General features: G+C 44.9%; 1 protein-coding gene across 1 annotated transcript in view; it reads left to right on the top strand.

Annotated features, from left to right (window-relative positions):
* LOC122942393 (receptor-type tyrosine-protein phosphatase epsilon-like) overlaps positions 1–14,754 on the top strand; it is a 35,035-nt gene extending 20,281 nt beyond the window's left edge. Inside the window, exons 5-9 of the mRNA XM_044299991.1 lie at positions 1,035–1,169; positions 2,976–3,101; positions 4,967–5,118; positions 11,571–11,706; positions 14,476–14,754. Of these exons, the coding sequence (XP_044155926.1) occupies positions 1,035–1,169; positions 2,976–3,101; positions 4,967–5,118; positions 11,571–11,706; positions 14,476–14,550 (624 nt within the window). The 3' untranslated portion in view covers positions 14,551–14,754. The remainder of the gene's footprint in view (positions 1–1,034; positions 1,170–2,975; positions 3,102–4,966; positions 5,119–11,570; positions 11,707–14,475) is intronic.
* Positions 14,755–17,706: the final 2,952 nt, after the last annotated feature.

Raw genomic sequence — 17,706 nt, 5'->3', positions numbered from 1 at the left:
CTAAGTGCCAGGAAATGGTCCGGGCAGAGGCAGGGGTGTGTAATAAAGGCATCACCTGAGTCTGGGTGGTGGACCTCAAAACTGTGGAAGCTGTTAGCGCTTGTCAGTGGACCCAACGTTCCTCCCTACTGGTGGTCTGTCTGGGCCTCCTGAGCCTGTTAAAGGGAGTCTGTCACCACATTTTAGCATGTTAGACCGTTAAAATAGGGTTATGTGATCCAGCCAGAACATAAAAACGGTACCTTTGTGGTAGAAAACGGACTTTTCAATTTGCAGAAAACGAACTTATAAGATTATCTTCTGAGCCCTCTCAAGTGCCCAGGGCGGTCTCTCAATCCTCGGAGCCCCAGGCAGGCACCTCCTAAACGGCTGATAACTCCGCCCTCCGTGCGCCTCTGCCCGCCCGTTTACTCCCCTCCCCTGTCCCTTTCCACAGGGGAGGGGAGTAAACGGGCGGGCAGAGGCGCACGGAGGGCGGAGTTATCAGCCGTTTAGGAGGTGCCTGCCTGGGGCTCCGAGGATTGAGAGACCGCCCTGGGCACTTGAGAGGGCTCAGAAGATAATCTTATAAGTTCGTTTTCTGCAAATTGAAAAGTCAGTTTTCTACCACAAAGGTACCGTTTTTATGTTCTGGCTGGATCACATAACTCTATTTTAACGGTCTGACATGCTAAAATGTGGTGACAGACTCCCTTTAACAATGTGTGCATGCCCTCACACAACAACTGCACCCAACAGAACGGCCTAGATGGCGGGCAATTCATCAAAACGACCAGCCTGCTTCTCTCAATCCAATGATGTTCCCTCTCTCAAAGTCTGTCAACTGGGCAGAATGTCTTCAAGTGCATCATAGTCATGTTTAGCAGTCAACAATCTCTCACCAAGAGGTACACTACCCAAAAGTTGCCTCTAAAAGCCTTTTTATAGGGCAGTGGGGGAAGCACTTTTACACTCTTGTGGCAAGACCCAGTGTCTAATTAATTTTTTTGACAATGGGTGTTATATTATGTCTTTTGTTGTTATTTATTTCTTAGGGCTATCGACAGAAAGACTATTTTATCGCAACTCAAGGTCCTCTGCCGCATACGGTGGAGGATTTCTGGCGGATGGTGTGGGAGTGGAAGTGTCACACAATTGTGATTCTCACAGAACTGCAGGAAAGGGAGCAGGTAAAATAAAATCACTGAAAAATCAACAATGATTTGTATCTGTTATGACCTCCTACCTCCTTACAAGATACAGTGAAGTAGGAGATCTCCTTTAAGGGTGCCTGTGCACAATGCGGAATAGGGCTCATGCACACAGCCATAAGTGTTTTGCAGTCCACAAATTGTAGATCCTCAAAACATGGATCCCGGCCAAGTACATGCCACCGTTCATTTTTTAACTTCTGCAGAAATGACTTAGGCCTCATGCACACGACCGTTTTTTTTTTTAAAGCCGCAAAAACTAGGTCCGTGATCCGTGTTCGTTCTTTCTTCCGTGGTTCTTCCTTGATTTTTGGAGGATCCACGGACATGAAAAATGAAAAAAAAATCTAAGTCAAGTTTGCCTTTGAAATGATAGGAAAAAACAGACACGGATCACGGACGCGGATGACAATCTTGTGTGCAGCCGTGATTTTTCACGGACCCATTGACTTGAATGGGTCCGTGAACCGTTGTCCGTGAAAAAAATAGGACAGGTCATATTTTTTTCACGGACTGGAAACACGGATCACAGACGCGGATGCCAAACGGAGCATTTTCTGATTTTTCCACGGACCTATTGAAAGTCAATGGGTCCGCGGAAAAAAACGGAACAGCGGCCGCGGATGCACACAACGGTCGTGTGCATGAGGCCTAATCCTTGTCTGGAAAATGGACAAGAATAGGACATGTTCTATCTTCTTTGCGGGTCGTGAAATAAACATGCAGATGCGGACAGCACAGGGTGTGCAGTCCGCATCTTTTGCAGTCCCATGGAAATAAATGGGTTCGCATCCGATCTGCAAAAAATGGAGATCGGTTAGAGACAGAAAGTATGGCCGTATGCATGAGCCCTTACAGTTTTTCCAAGCAGATTTAGTGCAGAAAAAAACGCAGCGTAATACAGCACCAGCAAAGTATGAGATTAGACAGATCTCATATACACTTTGCTTTGCTGTGTGGATTTTGAAATCTGCAGCATGACAATTGTTGTTGCATTTTTTTTTGTGTGGATTTCACCCTTTTCAATGGTAGGGTGAAACCTGTGACAAAACTGCCTCAAATCCACACCAAAAACCACATAAAAAATGCACCAAAACCATCATGAATAGTGCAGATGACTTTCTGCACATAAATCTGCACCGTGTTAGGTTATTTGCACACAGATTTTTCAAGCAGATTTCTGTGCTGAAAATCTGCAGCATAAGGCCTCATGCACACAACCGTTGTGGTCTGCAAATTGCGGATCCGCAAAACACGGATGGCGTCCGTGTGCGTTCCGCAATTTGCGGAACGGCATGGACAGCCATTAATATAACTGCCTATTCTTGTCCGCAAAATGGAAAAGAATAGGACAGGTTATATTTTTTTTTGCGGACCACAGAACAGAGCAACGGATTCGGAAAGCACACGAATCCGTTGCTCCGTTCCGTGGTCTGTGACCCATCTTTTGCGGGCCCATTAAAGTGAATAGGTCCGCATCCAAGCCGCAAATACTGCGGCTCGGATGCTAACCAAAACAACAGTCGTGTGCATGAGGCCTAATATAGTACAAGCTAAGCAGAAGAGATTTTTAAAGTGTCATGTACACGGTGTGGAAATTTTCTATGTGGACATTGACCTGTGGTACAGATTTGGAAATCTGAGGCATGTCAAAATCGACAAGTAACGCATCCGTATTTTGGTGCCGATTTGGTGCAGAAATGCACAAAGACCTGCGCAGAAAATCTGCATAAACTACACTGCTGTGTGCATGAAGCCTCAGCCTGATTGTTTTTCCTCCACCAGGAAAAATGCTGCCAGTACTGGCCGTCCGAGGGCTCTGTGACCCATGGAGAAATAACTATAGAGATGAAGAGTGACCGTTTACTAGACGCCATCAGTGTCAGAGACTTCTTAGTTACAAGCAATCAGGTAATATTTACAAAACATCAGTTTGTTCGGAGCGTCTGTCATCCAGACCCTTGTCTTTCTTTGTGTCTACAGCCCCTATGCAGACCCATGCGTCCCCATGGTTACATATTTAAGATGAATCCTGTGGTTATGTTCCCCTCCCTCTCTCCCTTACCTCTTGACAACCGATCAGACAGAAGAAGTAGGGCACAGATGGAAGGGTTAACCACTGCAGGATCAAACAAGACCAGAAAACGGCAGTGTCGAAATATAAGGTTGGGAAACCTCTAGAACAGGAATCAGCAACCTTCGACACTCCAGCTGCTGTGAAACTACAACTCCCAGCATGCAAACATGCTCGGCTGTTCTCACAACTCCCATAGAAGTGAATGGAGCATTCTGGGAGTTGTAGTTTGTGAACATGTGGAGTGCCGGAGGTTGCTGATCCCTGCTCTAGGAAGACGAGAAAAATACAATATGAACCTTGGCTCGGTCTTCTGGTTTTGTCAGAGCTCAGGTTATCTTGCAGTTGCGTGCCAGGGACATGTGCCAAGTGCAGAGGAATTTTCCTCTATTATAAAACTGCCACTTGTGAGTGCCCGAAGCGCTCAGAATTGCTTAAAAAGGACCGGCCACCACTCCTCACATGTCTGTTTTAGTACCTAAATGTATTCCACATAAAATGCCAGTTCTGGAGAATCTATTCTTCTAAGGCCTCATGCACACGACAGTATTTTTTTGCGGTCTGCAAAAAGGGGTTCCGTTGATCCGTGATCCGTGTCCGTTTTTGTTTCCGTGTGTTTTTCCTTATTTTTGGAGGATTTCCAAACATGAAGGAAAGTAAAAAAAAAATCTAAGTTTAGTTTGCCATGCAAATGATAGGAAAAAAAACGGACGCGGATGACAATCTTGTGTGCATCCGTGTTTTTTCACGGACCCATTGACTTGAATGGGTCCGCGAACTGTTGTCCGTGAAAAAAATAGGACAGGTCCTATTTTTTTCACAGACTGGAAACACGGATCACGGACGCGGATGACAAACGATGCATTAGCCGAGTTTTCCACGGACCCATTGAAAGTCAATGGGTCCGCATAAAATCACGGAAAACGGAACAACGGACATGGGACGCAACAACGGTCGTGTGCATGAGGCCTTAGGCTACTTTCACACTTGCTGCAGGACAGATCCGACAGGCTGTTCACTCTGTCGGATCTGTCCTTCCGCTGTTTCGCCGCTCCGTCCCCATTGACTATAATGGGGACGGGACGGGGCGGCGCTCCGGCGCAGTACGGCAGTTCGCGGTCAGAGGCCGCCGGACTAAAAAGTCGGACATGCAGGTTTCTTAGTCCGGCGGGCTTTTGCCGTGCACTGCCGTACTGCGCCAGAGCGCCGCCCCCGTCCCCATTATAGTCAATGGGGACGGAGCGGCGGCACAGCGAAACAGAGGAAGGACGGATCCGACAGGGTGAACAGCCTGTCGGATCCGTCCTGCTGCAAGTGTGAAAGTACCCTAACTCTGTCTTGTGCCATTCCTCTATTCCTGCTAGAAGTTTATGAATAAAGTTACAACTGGGTGTTACCATTGGAGGGTGCCAATGCATTGGACTCAATCCAATCAGTGCTGCCAGTGGCAGACTGTGCAGGGATACACACCAACTGGTAATACCCACTAGTCCCTTTATTCTTAAACTTCTAGCAGGAATAAAAGAGGAATTGAAGAACACAGAGTTATAACAAAAGACGCTCCAGAATCGTTATTACGTAATGCAAGTAGTTACTAAAACGCACACATCAGGAGAGGTCACAGCTTTTTTTTTTACCAATCCCATGCATAAAAGTAAATTTGGAAATTACCGATAGTAACTGTTATAAATATTTTATGCAGGAGAAGCCGGCACGGCTGGTTCGACAGTTCCATTTTCATGGCTGGCCTGAGATAGGAATTCCCGCCGAAGGGAAAGGGATGATCGATCTTATTGCAGCCGTCCAAAAACAGCAGCAACAGACGGGCAACCACCCAATCATTGTACATTGCAGGTAAGGCAACGTATGCCTCTGACCACAGGGAACCTGAGAGACTGACTTTCTATGCAACTGATCCACAATTTCTATACTGCGGGTGCACGTATTATAAAAGTTGCCGATTTTTTTTACTAGGGCTTCATAGTGACTGCCACAAGTAAATCAATGTATTACAGCAGCCGCGCCAAGACTGCCATGTATCCCTATGGGAAAACAAATCGCAAGCAACTCTGTGATCTGCCAGGGTCTCAGACATTGAGGTTGTGGTGTCCCTTCCAATCTCTAGACTTTGCTTTGCCTTTAGAATTTACATTACAGTTTCCCTGATTGTCGGGTTCCCTGCAGTGAGACATCCGAGAGATCAGCTACAGCAGCGGTCTGCAACCAGCTGCTTTGAAACTACAACCCCCATCATGGTTTTAGCAGAGTTGTTTTTTCTTCCAACTAAATTATGACTAATTTAGGACTGGATTAACAATACCGTTTCCCTTTCCGTTCTTCTGATTCGTCAGAAAACCAGAAAAAAAAGGGATACTGTAAAAAAAAAAAAAAAAGATCTCGTACATCTGTTTATGCACATGTGGCATCCGTTTTAGCCATTTCCATCTGAGATCTGTTTTTTTTAGATGGAAAAAAGTATTGCATGCAGGAGGTTTTTTTTTTTTTTTTCATCTAAAGAAACGGATGCAAAGCAAATTGTGCATAACGGATGCACAGGACCTGTTTTTTTACAGGATTGTTTTCTTCCCCCTGTTCTGACCAGAAGAATGGAAAATGAAACAGTGATGTGAATCCAGCCTAAGTTTATGGTCCCAAACTTTGCTATGTTCTTGAATAGAAGGGGACGGAGAAGATATTTCTCCGCCTATCTGGGAAATCAAGATGACCTCTAGACGCCCTCTTTGCACATTGCAAAGTTAAAGGGGTTATCCAGGAAATAATATTGATGACCTATCCACCGGCGCTCACGCGATCACTGCGGCCTCCTGGGTGCTTACCATGCACAGAGCCGTACATTTTATATCGGCTGTGCTTGGTATTGCAGCTCAGCCCCATTCACTTGAATGGGGCTGAGCTGCAATTAGGCCATGTGACCGATGTACGGTGACATCACATGGCCTAGGGAGAGGCCCCAGTGCTCACGGCGGGGGCCCGGCCTCTTCTAACACAGGCACCCCTGCCGATCTGATATTGACGACCTATGCTGAGGATAGGTCATCAATCTTAAGTCATGGATTAGGGTCCATTCACACGTCCGTTGTTTCTTTCCTGATTTGTTCCGTTTTTTGCGGAACAGATCTGGACCAGATCTGGACCTATTCATTTTCAATGGGTCCTGAAAAAAAAATCTGACATTGTGCTGTCCGATTTAAAAATGAATGGGTCCAGATCTGGTCCAGATCTGTTCCGCAAAAAACGGAACAGATCAGAAAAGAAACAACGGACGTGTGAATGGACCCTAACCCCGTTAAAGAGGACCTGTAGCCAGTGTCGGACTGGGGTGCCAAGGGCCCACCAGTAGAAGTGACTCTAGGGGCCCACGCTAGTTTCATGCAAAACATTGACACTTAAGGGTGTTTTGCATCAACATCCTTTAAAATAATCCTTTTTGTAGGAAGCTGTAGTGTAATAGAGCACATGGCTGCTGCAGCTAATCACTGGCCTTGGTGCTGCACACCACTGAGATCAGGTGCGGTACGCAGGTATTTTACCGCGGCAGCCAAAACATTATGTCCCAGCTGCAGCCTCGCGGAGAGAACAGAGTACTGGTGCTGGATCAAATGGTGATAAGGATGGTGAGTTTAAAGGGAACCTGTCACCTCCTAAATGCATGTAAACCCGCCAGCAGTACCCCAGGGTAGCCCGCAGTGTGATACTAATCATATTTTTCATCCTGCAGTCCAATGCTGCATAAGGTCAGAAAACGATCTTTTATCCTCCATCCGCGCTAATTTGCATGTCAGCTTGAAGTCAAGGGGGCAGCGGCCTCCTTACTTCAAGTCAAGGTAACCACGCCCAGTCTTGCCTTTGAGTGACAGCCCGCAATGCGGCTTCACATTCCCAGGTCTCGCGCATGCGCGGTGCCCTCTGTTTTACTGCGCGATCCCATGTCCCATACTTCTACACATGCTTGCACTCTTTTACACACACACTTCTACACATGCTGGCACTCTTTTACACACACACTTCTACACATGCTGGCACTCTATTACACGCACATTTCTAAACATGCCAGCACTCTTTCATACATAAACTGTCATACATGCATGCACTCTTACATACACACACTGGCATACATGCATGCACTCTTACATACACACACTGTCATACATGCAGCACTCTTACATTCACACACTGTCATACATGCAGGCACTCTTACATTCAGACACTGTCATACATGCAGCACTCTTACATACACAGACTGTCATACATGCAGCACTCTTACATACACACACTGTCATACATGCAGGCACTCTTACATACACACACTGTCATACATGCAGCACTCTTACATACACACACTGTCATACATGCAGGCACTCTTACATTCACACACTGTCATACATGCAGGCACTCTTACATACACACACTGTCATACATGCAGGCACTCTTACATTCACACACTGTCATACATGCAGGCACTCTTACATACACACACTGTCATGCATGCAGGCACTCTCACATACACACACTGTCATACATGCAGGCACTCTTACATACACACACTGTCATACATGCAGGCACTCTTACATTCACACACTGTCATACATGCAGGCACTCTTACATACACACACTGTCATACATGCAGGCACTCTTACATACACACACTGTCATACATGCAGCACTCTTACATACACAGACTGTCATACATGCAGGCACTCTTACATTCACACACTGTCATACATGCAGGCACTCTTACATTCACACACTGTCATACATGCAGGCACTCTTACATTCACACACTGTCATACATGCAGGCACTCTTACATACACACACTGTCATACATGCAGGCACTCTTACATACACACACTGTCATACATGCAGCACTCTTACATACACAGACTGTCATACATGCAGGCACTCTTACATTCACACACTGTCATACATGCAGGCACTCTTACATACACACACTGTCATACATGCAGCACTCTTACATACACAGACTGTCATACATGCAGGCACTCTTACATTCACACACTGTCATACATGCAGCACTCTTACATACACACACTGTCATACATGCAGGCACTCTTACATACACACACTGTCATGCATGCAGGCACTCTCACATACACACACTGTCATACATGCAGGCACTCTTACATACACACACTGTCATACATGCAGGCACTCTTACATTCACACACTGTCATACATGCAGGCACTCTTACATACACACACTGTCATACATGCAGGCACTCTTACATACACACACTGTCATACATGCAGCACTCTTACATACACAGACTGTCATACATGCAGGCACTCTTACATTCACACACTGTCATACATGCAGGCACTCTTACATACACACACTGTCATACATGCAGGCACTCTTACATACACACACTGTCATACATGCAGGCACTCTTACATAGGTTCCTCCCTCGCCTCTTGGCCCTCTGTATTGCTAGTTGTGTCCCCAGGTCCTGAGCCGGGCCCCCCCCACACACACTCGCAGCAGCAGGGCTGGGCTCCAGACTGATCACACAGGCAGCAGTCCTTCTAGCACAGCTGCCTCATTGGAGGAGATCCTGTCAGTGCTATTGACTGACAGGTTTTAGACCAATCAGCACTACTGGTCACAGTAAGGCTGTTTCCACATGATCTAATTTACATAAAATTGCGGCAAAATGCCTTACTAACCAGGAGTGCTGATTACTCAAAACTTCCCATGAATCAGTGCTGGTATGGAGCCCTCCTGCTCATTTAGGACGAATTGCAGGCAGCATGCATCCTACTGTGTACAGGGGGCGGAGCTTATTGCCGACAGCTTCTAAGCAAGGCAGCTCACTCGCTGGTTCGGGGGCCTGCTGAGGATTTCCCCTATGGGCCAGCCCGAGCCTGCCTGTAGCCGCTGCTGACATGTCTGTTTTAATAGCTCCATGCATTCCCCATGTAATAACAATTCTGGAACATCTATTCTCATGGCTGTATGTTCTGTCATTCCTCTGTTATCTCTGCTAGAAGTTATGAATGAATTGCTAGCAGTCTGCAGTAAAGGTACAGAGGGGTGGTAACCAGTTAGGGGTGTGTACCTGCACAAACTCACTCTATCCAATCACTGTGCAGGTACACCCCCCCCCCCCCCAACTGGTTACCACCCCTCTGTACCCTTACGGCAGACTGCTAGCAATTCATTCATAACTTCTAGCAGAAATAATAGAGGAATGGCACAACATAGAGTCATAAGAATAGATGTTCCAGAATTATATGGGGAATGCATGGAGCTATTAAAACAGACATGTCAGGAGAGGTGACAGGTCCTCTTTAAAAGCAGAAGATGAATGATGAGAAAAGGGGCTATATTAAAATCTATATATATATAAAGAAGGACGTATATACACTCACCTAAAGAATTATTAGGAACACCTGGTCTATTTCTCATTAATGCGATTATCTAGTCAACCAATCACATGGCAGTTGCTTCAATGCATGTAGGGTTGTGGTCCTGGTCAAGACAATCTCCTGAACTCCAAACTGAATGTCAGAATGGGAAAGAAAGGTGATTTAAGCAATTTTGAGCGTGGAATGGTTGTTGGTGCCAGACGGGCCGGTCTGAGTATTTCACAATCTGCTCAGTTACTGGGATTTTCACGCACAACCATTTCTAGGGTTTACAAAGAATGGTGTGAAAAGGGAAAAACCTCCAGTATGCGGCCGTCCTGAGGGCGAAAATGCCTTGTTGATGCTAGAGGTCAGAGGAGAATGGGCCGACTGATTCAAGCTGATAGAAGAGCAACGTTGACTGAAATAACCACTCGTTACAACCGAGGTATGCAACAAAGCATTTGTGAAGCCACAACACGCACAACCTTGAGGCGGATGGGCTACAACAGCAGAAGACCCCACCGGGTACCACTCCTCTCCACTACAAATAGGAAAAAGAGGTTACAATTTGCACAAGCTCACCAAAATTGGACTGGAAAAATGGTTTCTTGAACATGACAGTGAGTTCACTGTACTAAAATGGCCCCCACAGTCACCAGATCTCAACCCAATAGAGCATCTTTGGGATGTGGTGGAACGGGAGCTTCCCTCAAATCTCCATCAACTGCAAGATGCTATCCTATCAATATGGGCCAACATTTCTAAAGAATGCTATCAGCACCTTGTTGAATCAATGCCACGTAGAATTAAGGCAGTTCTGAAGGCAAAAGGGGGTCCAACACCGTATTAGTATGGGGTTCCTAATAATTCTTTAGGTGAGTGTATGTATGTATGTTCTGCAATCATCGATTTCAACTAAACTTGGTATACACATCCCTTGCTACTTGGAAAGAAATCTTGTGGGGCTCAGCTCTTTAGGACGTACTGTTCCTGAGGTATTCCCAAAAAATGACCTGCATTAGCCAATACAAGCTTGCAAGTCTTTCTCTTCATATCCCAACTGCCATACACACGGTCACATGTCCCTTATCAGCCAATAGAAGCTCGCAGGCCCTTAGTCTCCACATACACACAGTTTTACTCCAGGTTTCCATAACAACCCAGCCATTTTTCTTCACTGCTGTAGGTCAGCTTTAGGCTAGGGCTACACGACGACATGTGTCGCGCAACAATAAGTCGCACAACACATAGGGCAGACAATTTTTATAATTATAATCTATGGTGTAGCACTGCGACATGTGACATGCTGCGGCTGCGACACGACAGTCGCAGAAAAATCCACCATAGCCTATCATTATAAAGATTGTTGAGACAAAATGTGGTGCGACACATGTCGGGGGCAGGTCGCTGTGGAGGTCACTGTTAAGGGGGCAGGGGCCACTATTAAAGAGGCAACTGCTATGGAGGTCACTGTTAAGGTAGCAGTGTACTGTGAGGTCACTGTTAAGGCAGCGGGGTACTGTGGAGGTCACTGTTAAGAGGGCGGGCCCCTGAGGAGGTCACTGTCAAGGGAGTGGCGTGCTGTGAAACTCACAAAGGGACGGGCTGCTGTGAAGGTCAAAGTTAAGGGGATGGGCTGCTGTGGAGGTCCCATTTTAAAGTGGAGGGGTCAGTGTTAAGGGGTGGGGGACTGTGGAGATCACTATTAAAGGGGTGGGGTGCTGTAGAGGTCACTGTTATGGGGGATACTGTCGATATCTTTTAACGACACACAAACATTAAATGAAATAGATGAAATATACCTGTGCAAAGCCGGGTCCTTCTGCTAGTACTACCTAAAATAAGATGTGGAAATCAATTTAAAAAAGAGGACAGTTTGCCAGCTTTGATGTTTTATTTGTGTAATCTGTTGCAGCGCTGGAGCCGGCAGAACAGGGACATTCATTGCCCTCAGCAATATCCTGGAGCGAGTGAAAGCCGAAGGACTACTCGATGTTTTTCAGACTGTGAAAAGTTTACGAATGCAACGGCCGCACATGGTGCAGACACTGGTAAGAGGAGGCCCGCATACTATTATACTCTGTACAGTCCTCTGTACAAACTGTCTGCATTGTATTACCTTGAAGGGAACATGCACACAGCCATATTAAAGGGGATACTCAGACGGCCTATCCTCATAATAGGTTATTAATAAAACATCGGTGGGGATCCGACACCTGGCACCCAAACAGTGGACAGAAGACCTCTTCGCTGGTGTACTGCAGCTAAGCTCCCATTCACTTGAATGGGAACTGAGCTGCAGTACCCCGGCAGGTCCACTACACAGGGAACAAATCCACCCAAAACAGCTGATCGGTGAGGGAGCTGGCTGTCAGACACCCACCGTTCTGATATTGATGACCTATCCGCTGGAAAGGTCATCAATATCAAAGTATTGGAAACTCCTTTAAGGCTCCATGCACCTTCCAAGCTATATAGATCTGTAACACAGCATCCAGACAAAAGGCATATGGAGCGTTTTCTTTTGTGAAATTGGTATAGAAATTACGGCATTTAAATTGTATGTATGGCAGTATTCTGTCCTAGAAGCATTGTTTTTAAAGAGGACCTTTCATCTGTCCAAACCTTGTAAGATAATTATCAGGCTGTGTAGAGCGGCACCCCGGGATCTCACTGCACTTACTATTATTCCGGGGCGCCACTCCGTTCTCCCGCTATGTCCCCCGGTATTTTTGCTGAATTGGTTATACTAGGTGGAGTCTGCCCTGTTTCTCCCTGGGCGTTCCATCTACCAGGCTGTAGAGCTGTCCAATCGCAGCACAGAGCTCACAACCAGGGAGAAGGAACGCCCAGGGAGAAACAGGGCAGACTCCGCCTAGTATAACCAATTCAGCAAAAATACCGGGGGACATAGCGGGAGAACGGAGCGGCGCCCCGGAATAATAGTAAGTGCAGTGAGATCCCGGGGCGCCGCTCTACACAGCCTGATTATTATCTTACAATGTTTGGACCGATGAAAGGTCCTCTTTAAAGGGGTTATGCAGGAAAAGATAGTTATGACTTATGAAAATGAAGGTGTATTAGGAGATGTTTCTGAAAATATTGCATAGATATACACATCACTCTGCTGTCTGTTCTGTGTCACTGTCTGTGGGCATATCTCAAGTTTATATAGGTTGTCTCATTTAAAAAACCCTCTTTGAAACAGTCTGGCTAAAGAATTCTGAGTCAATATAGCGGGACATCTCTTCCCCATCTTTTAGCCAGAGCATCTACAAAGTGTCTCTCACTCTGAAGGACTCATCGGGTCCATGCAGTACACGATTGATTGAATTTAACCCCTTCCCGACCAGTGCCGTAGTACTACTGCGCACTGATCGGGCGGGTGCAGGAGCTGCGCCTGCCCGATCAGCTGCAGGGGACAGGCTGTTACCGTTAGCCGGATCCCTGCTGTATGCGCCGGCATCGAGTGTGTGGAGGGAGGGAGCTCCCTCCCCTTCCCCATTGGGTCCCCGCGCTGCTGTGACGGGAACCCGATGGCAGGGAAGGCAGCCCGATGCCTTCCTCGTGCATCAGGGCTGCCTTCCATGTAAGCCAGGCAGGAAGGCTGTAAGTGTATTACAATATGTAATACACTTACAGCCATTGCATTACACTCCAGAAGTATTGTAATGCATTGTATGGGGATCAGACCGCCAAAGGTTGGGGGGGGAGTAAAAAAAAAGTTAAAATAAAGTCTTGCATAATAAAAAAAAAAGTTTGAAGTAAAAAAAAGTGTTCTTTTCCCATAATTAAGTAATGCATTTTTTTGGGGGAAAAATGGGAAAAAAAGAAAAATGTATTGCCGCGTCCGTATCGACCGGCTCTATAAACATATCACATGATCCACCCTGTCAGGGGAATGCAGTAAAAAAATTAAATAAACTATGCCAAAACAGCCATTTTAGGTCACCTTCCCTCACAAAAAGTGTAATACCAAGCAATCAAAAAGGCGTATTTAGCCCAAATTGGTACCAATCAAACAGTCATCTCATCCTGCAAAATATGAGATCCTAACTAAGACAATCGCCCAAAAAATAAAATAAAATATGGCTCTCAGAAAATGGCAACACAAAAACAAGATTTAATTCTGTTCAAAAATGCATTTACTGTGTAAAACTTAACAAAAATAAAAATGATAGACATATTAGGTATCGTCATGTCCCTAACAAACTGCTCTATAAAAATATCACATGAATACTGTAAAAAAAAAAAAAGATAATATTTTGCTCCCGATAATTACCTGCTTGTCTGCGCTGTGTCTGCTCGTCACATTGAATTTTTGTGCAGACAGCCGTGCCGAAACTCCGCCGAACCCACTGGCAATCGTGTCTTCTCTGCCTCCCATTCATCTCAATGGGAAGTAGCACTGAGGAAGCTCAAAGCCGAGGCCACGCCGAGAACGGACATGTCCCCTCTCGGCGTGGCCATGGCTATAAGCCACCACTCCGTGATGTTCTGCTCTGCCTCCCATTGAGATGTATGGAAGGCAGAGAGGACACGGCCGCTGATGGGTTTTCAGCTGAATTTTGGCTTGCCTGGTAAAACCACCCTGTGAACGGGCCCTTAGACTACTTTGGTTTTTCTGCCCTTCCAAAGACCAGAGAGAACCGATAAAAAGGAGTATGACTACAGGTTCCGATTACAAGGAGGCTTGTTTGTTACATAGTTCTGCATAGGAACTGTATACTATGATATGTAGATATGACAATTTTAATCCAGGTCATTGGTGAAGTTGCGTCTTTATTATATGGGTTGATTTGCGCTTTTCTCTCTTGCAGGAACAGTATGAATTCTGCTACAAAGTGGTACAAGACTTTATTGACATATTTTCTGATTACGCCAATTTCAAGTGAAGGACTTGAGCGCGGTTTATACAAAGGACTAATTCATATGATATATTTTATTGTTAATTTATCTTGTTTCTGGTTCTCTGCTTTTTGTATTCTTCTCTGCTACCAAATAACAAACGCTCTCTGCTTCTGGTTTAACATCCGGTATGGTATGACTTACAGATTCCAATACCATAAAAAAATAAAAGCTTCCTGATGTGAAGAAGATAGCGGATGGATGTAAAGTAATGTATATATTTATTTATTTACTACACGGCATGTATATTATGGAAGCAAACATTTTCTTATACGCCAGGTTATTTTTATTTTTAATGGCATAAATAAGAAAATGTGACGGGGGAGCGTCCGTCTAGTCTGTACAGTGTCTGAATTTCATGCTGCAATGTAAGCATTCCTCTGGTAAATCTCCTTCATCAAAGGTAGTTTCAGCTTCATTCCCCCCACTGAAGTCACTTTTCAATAATATATCATTTTATATATAGCAATTTCCTTACGTGACTATATGCCCATATGCAGCATTACCAGTGGACCAAACATGAATATGGTTCCAACTGCTCCCATGCTGAACGTGAGGTTGGGGGCATTCTCAAACCATTCCTTGGCATCAAAAGGGCCCCCGTCTGGGTCTAAAAGGAGCATTTTCAGTAATAACATTGGATTAGGACATTGTAGGCCAAGCAGTTTCTTTGTATTTTATTTAAGGTGGCTATAAAGGTAGAATGTTACTTTAAGAAAAATCACTTTATATAATATTTTATAGAATAAAAGAATGTTTGTGTACTTTTATAATGTATGTGCAGGACATATGCTTACATCCCATATTTACAGAGCTAGAGGTTGGATCTATGTGTTGGATGGCGACATTTTATATATATATTGTATAGGTTCCAAATGGAGCCTGATTGACAGAAAGCCATATATGTAATCTAATCATATAATAAATGACATATTAAACCTGTCCTATAAGTCAGATCAGGGGAGCTGAGCTGCAGTACGTCGGTAGACTGAGCTTTTCATCCGGTGGCTGCCCAAAACAGTTGATTGGTGAGGTTGGCGAGTTGAGCTATCCTGATAAATTGTTACACTGTGTTACGCCAATGAGGATGGTCTCTTTGCTGTTGTATGAATCCATATGTCATGCTTCTCCCAGTCTAAGGGCCCATTCACACGACCTTATGTATTTTGCGGTCCGCAAAAAATATGGATGACGTCCTTGTGACATCTGCTTTGCATCAGTTTTTTTTTTTGTGGACCTATTGTAACAATGCCTATCCTTGTCTGCTAAACGGACAAGAATAGGACATGTTCTACCTGCGGAACAGACATACGAATGTGGACAGCACGCGGCATTTTTTGAAATGAATGCGTCTACATGCAAACCGCAAAAAAATGTGGATTGGATGTGGAGCAAAAATACAGTATAAATGGGGCCTAACACAATTTATCAGTTTTACCCAGGAAGTCTGTGACCGGGAAATTCACTGATATACCAGGCACAATGGCTTGTAGAGCTAGCTCAGCTAAATCTGATGATACCTTTCACTTATCGATCTATTGCGTCATTCTGGAGAAAAGGTACTTTGAATCCATATGCAAATGAGCTGTTAAGTGCACTGTGGGTGGGCAATGCACACTGTGCACCCTTGCTCCTCCTGCCAGCCACTCCCTCTCCTTCTTGATTGACAGGGACAGGTTCCTAGGTAGTCATCTCCCCTGGCCCTGGCAATGATGGTGGACTTCCTTTGAATGTTATATAAACAGGGCAAAAATGTGTTAAAGGGAATCTATCACCAGCGACCTCCCTATCCAGTTGCCTGCATGGTCACCTGATTAAAACGCAGTTTTTCTTTTGTTGATCTGAAGCTCTGTTCTTAAATGATAGTACTTTTTCTTGCAAATTAGACCTTTGGTGCAATGAGGGTGTCACCACTGCTCTTGTTGCACCCAGGCTCTGTTCCTTTCTGTGGATAGCCCCCTACCTGACTGCTTTGATTTCCAAGATTAGGTAAAAGCAAAGCAGCAAGGGAGCGGCTGGCCACAGAAAAGAGTGGACCTTGAGTGCAACATGAGAGGTGGTGATGCCCTCATTGCACCAAAGGCCTAATTTGCATATTAAGAAAAAGTATCATAACTCGGGAACGGAGCCTCAGATCAACAGGTGAACTACAGCTATGTGTCTATGCAGACAGCTGGATAGGGAGTTTGCTGGTGACAGATTCCCTTTAATATTGATGGTAAAATTCTTGAGGACCTGAACTATGCATAGAGTAACTATTGAAAAAAATTATATTTATTCACAGTTTTCCCTTATATGTAGATGAGCAGCACAATATATAGATTTTATTTTCATACCTCTTAAACCCCACATATGTATTTTTTTTTCTTTGCGCGTTTTATATTTTAGGTACTCTTATTGCATGCCGGTGGGGTTGTGTCTATAACCTTTTAAAGGACTGTGCTTTTTGCGCCTGTGCAGTACTGTTAAAATAATTGTACATTCCTGTAACATGTCTTATAAAGATTATAGAGAAATATTTATTGCAAAAAAAAAAAAAATGAAAATTTTTAAGTGACATTTTGGGTGATACCACTAGGTAGCGCCACTTACTTTGTTACTAAATTAAAAAGGGTATTCCAGTCTAATGAAGGGATGGTATAGCGCTTCTGACCACAGGTTGTGCAGGGAACTAGAGCATGACCCTGTTTACTTTAAAGGGGTATTCCTGTTACATTAAGATCAGTGGGGGTCCTACTGCTGGGACCTCCATTGTAAGAACCGGGGACCTGTAACCCCTGCACCCCCCTGAGATGAACGGAGCGGCTGGTCAAGCATACATGCTGCTGTTCCATTCATTTCTATGGGAACTCCCATAGAAATGAATGGAGCGACCACCTTCCCTTACTCCAAGGATCCAGACCCTGATCATAAAGTAATGCCATATGCTATGCTATATAAGATAGTAATCACCCTCTAAGTAGCGTTCTTGGCTGCCTGCATACAGTGAGGATGTTTCAGGGAGTTTAAAAGGAAATATAATGCAGGCCAGGCCTGTATTTATTGGAGTAAAATGTTTAATTTGCTTCCATATTATGACAAACATAGCAAGCCAACTGTATGCAAATGACGTTATTTGCTTCACTACCTCTGCATGGTAGTAG

This window comes from Bufo gargarizans, chromosome 6, assembly GCF_014858855.1.
Source record: "Bufo gargarizans isolate SCDJY-AF-19 chromosome 6, ASM1485885v1, whole genome shotgun sequence".
In the NCBI taxonomy this organism is placed as follows: Eukaryota; Metazoa; Chordata; class Amphibia; order Anura; family Bufonidae; genus Bufo; species Bufo gargarizans.
Note: the sequence above shows the minus strand (reverse complement) of the source record. Positions and strands in the feature narration are given on the sequence as shown.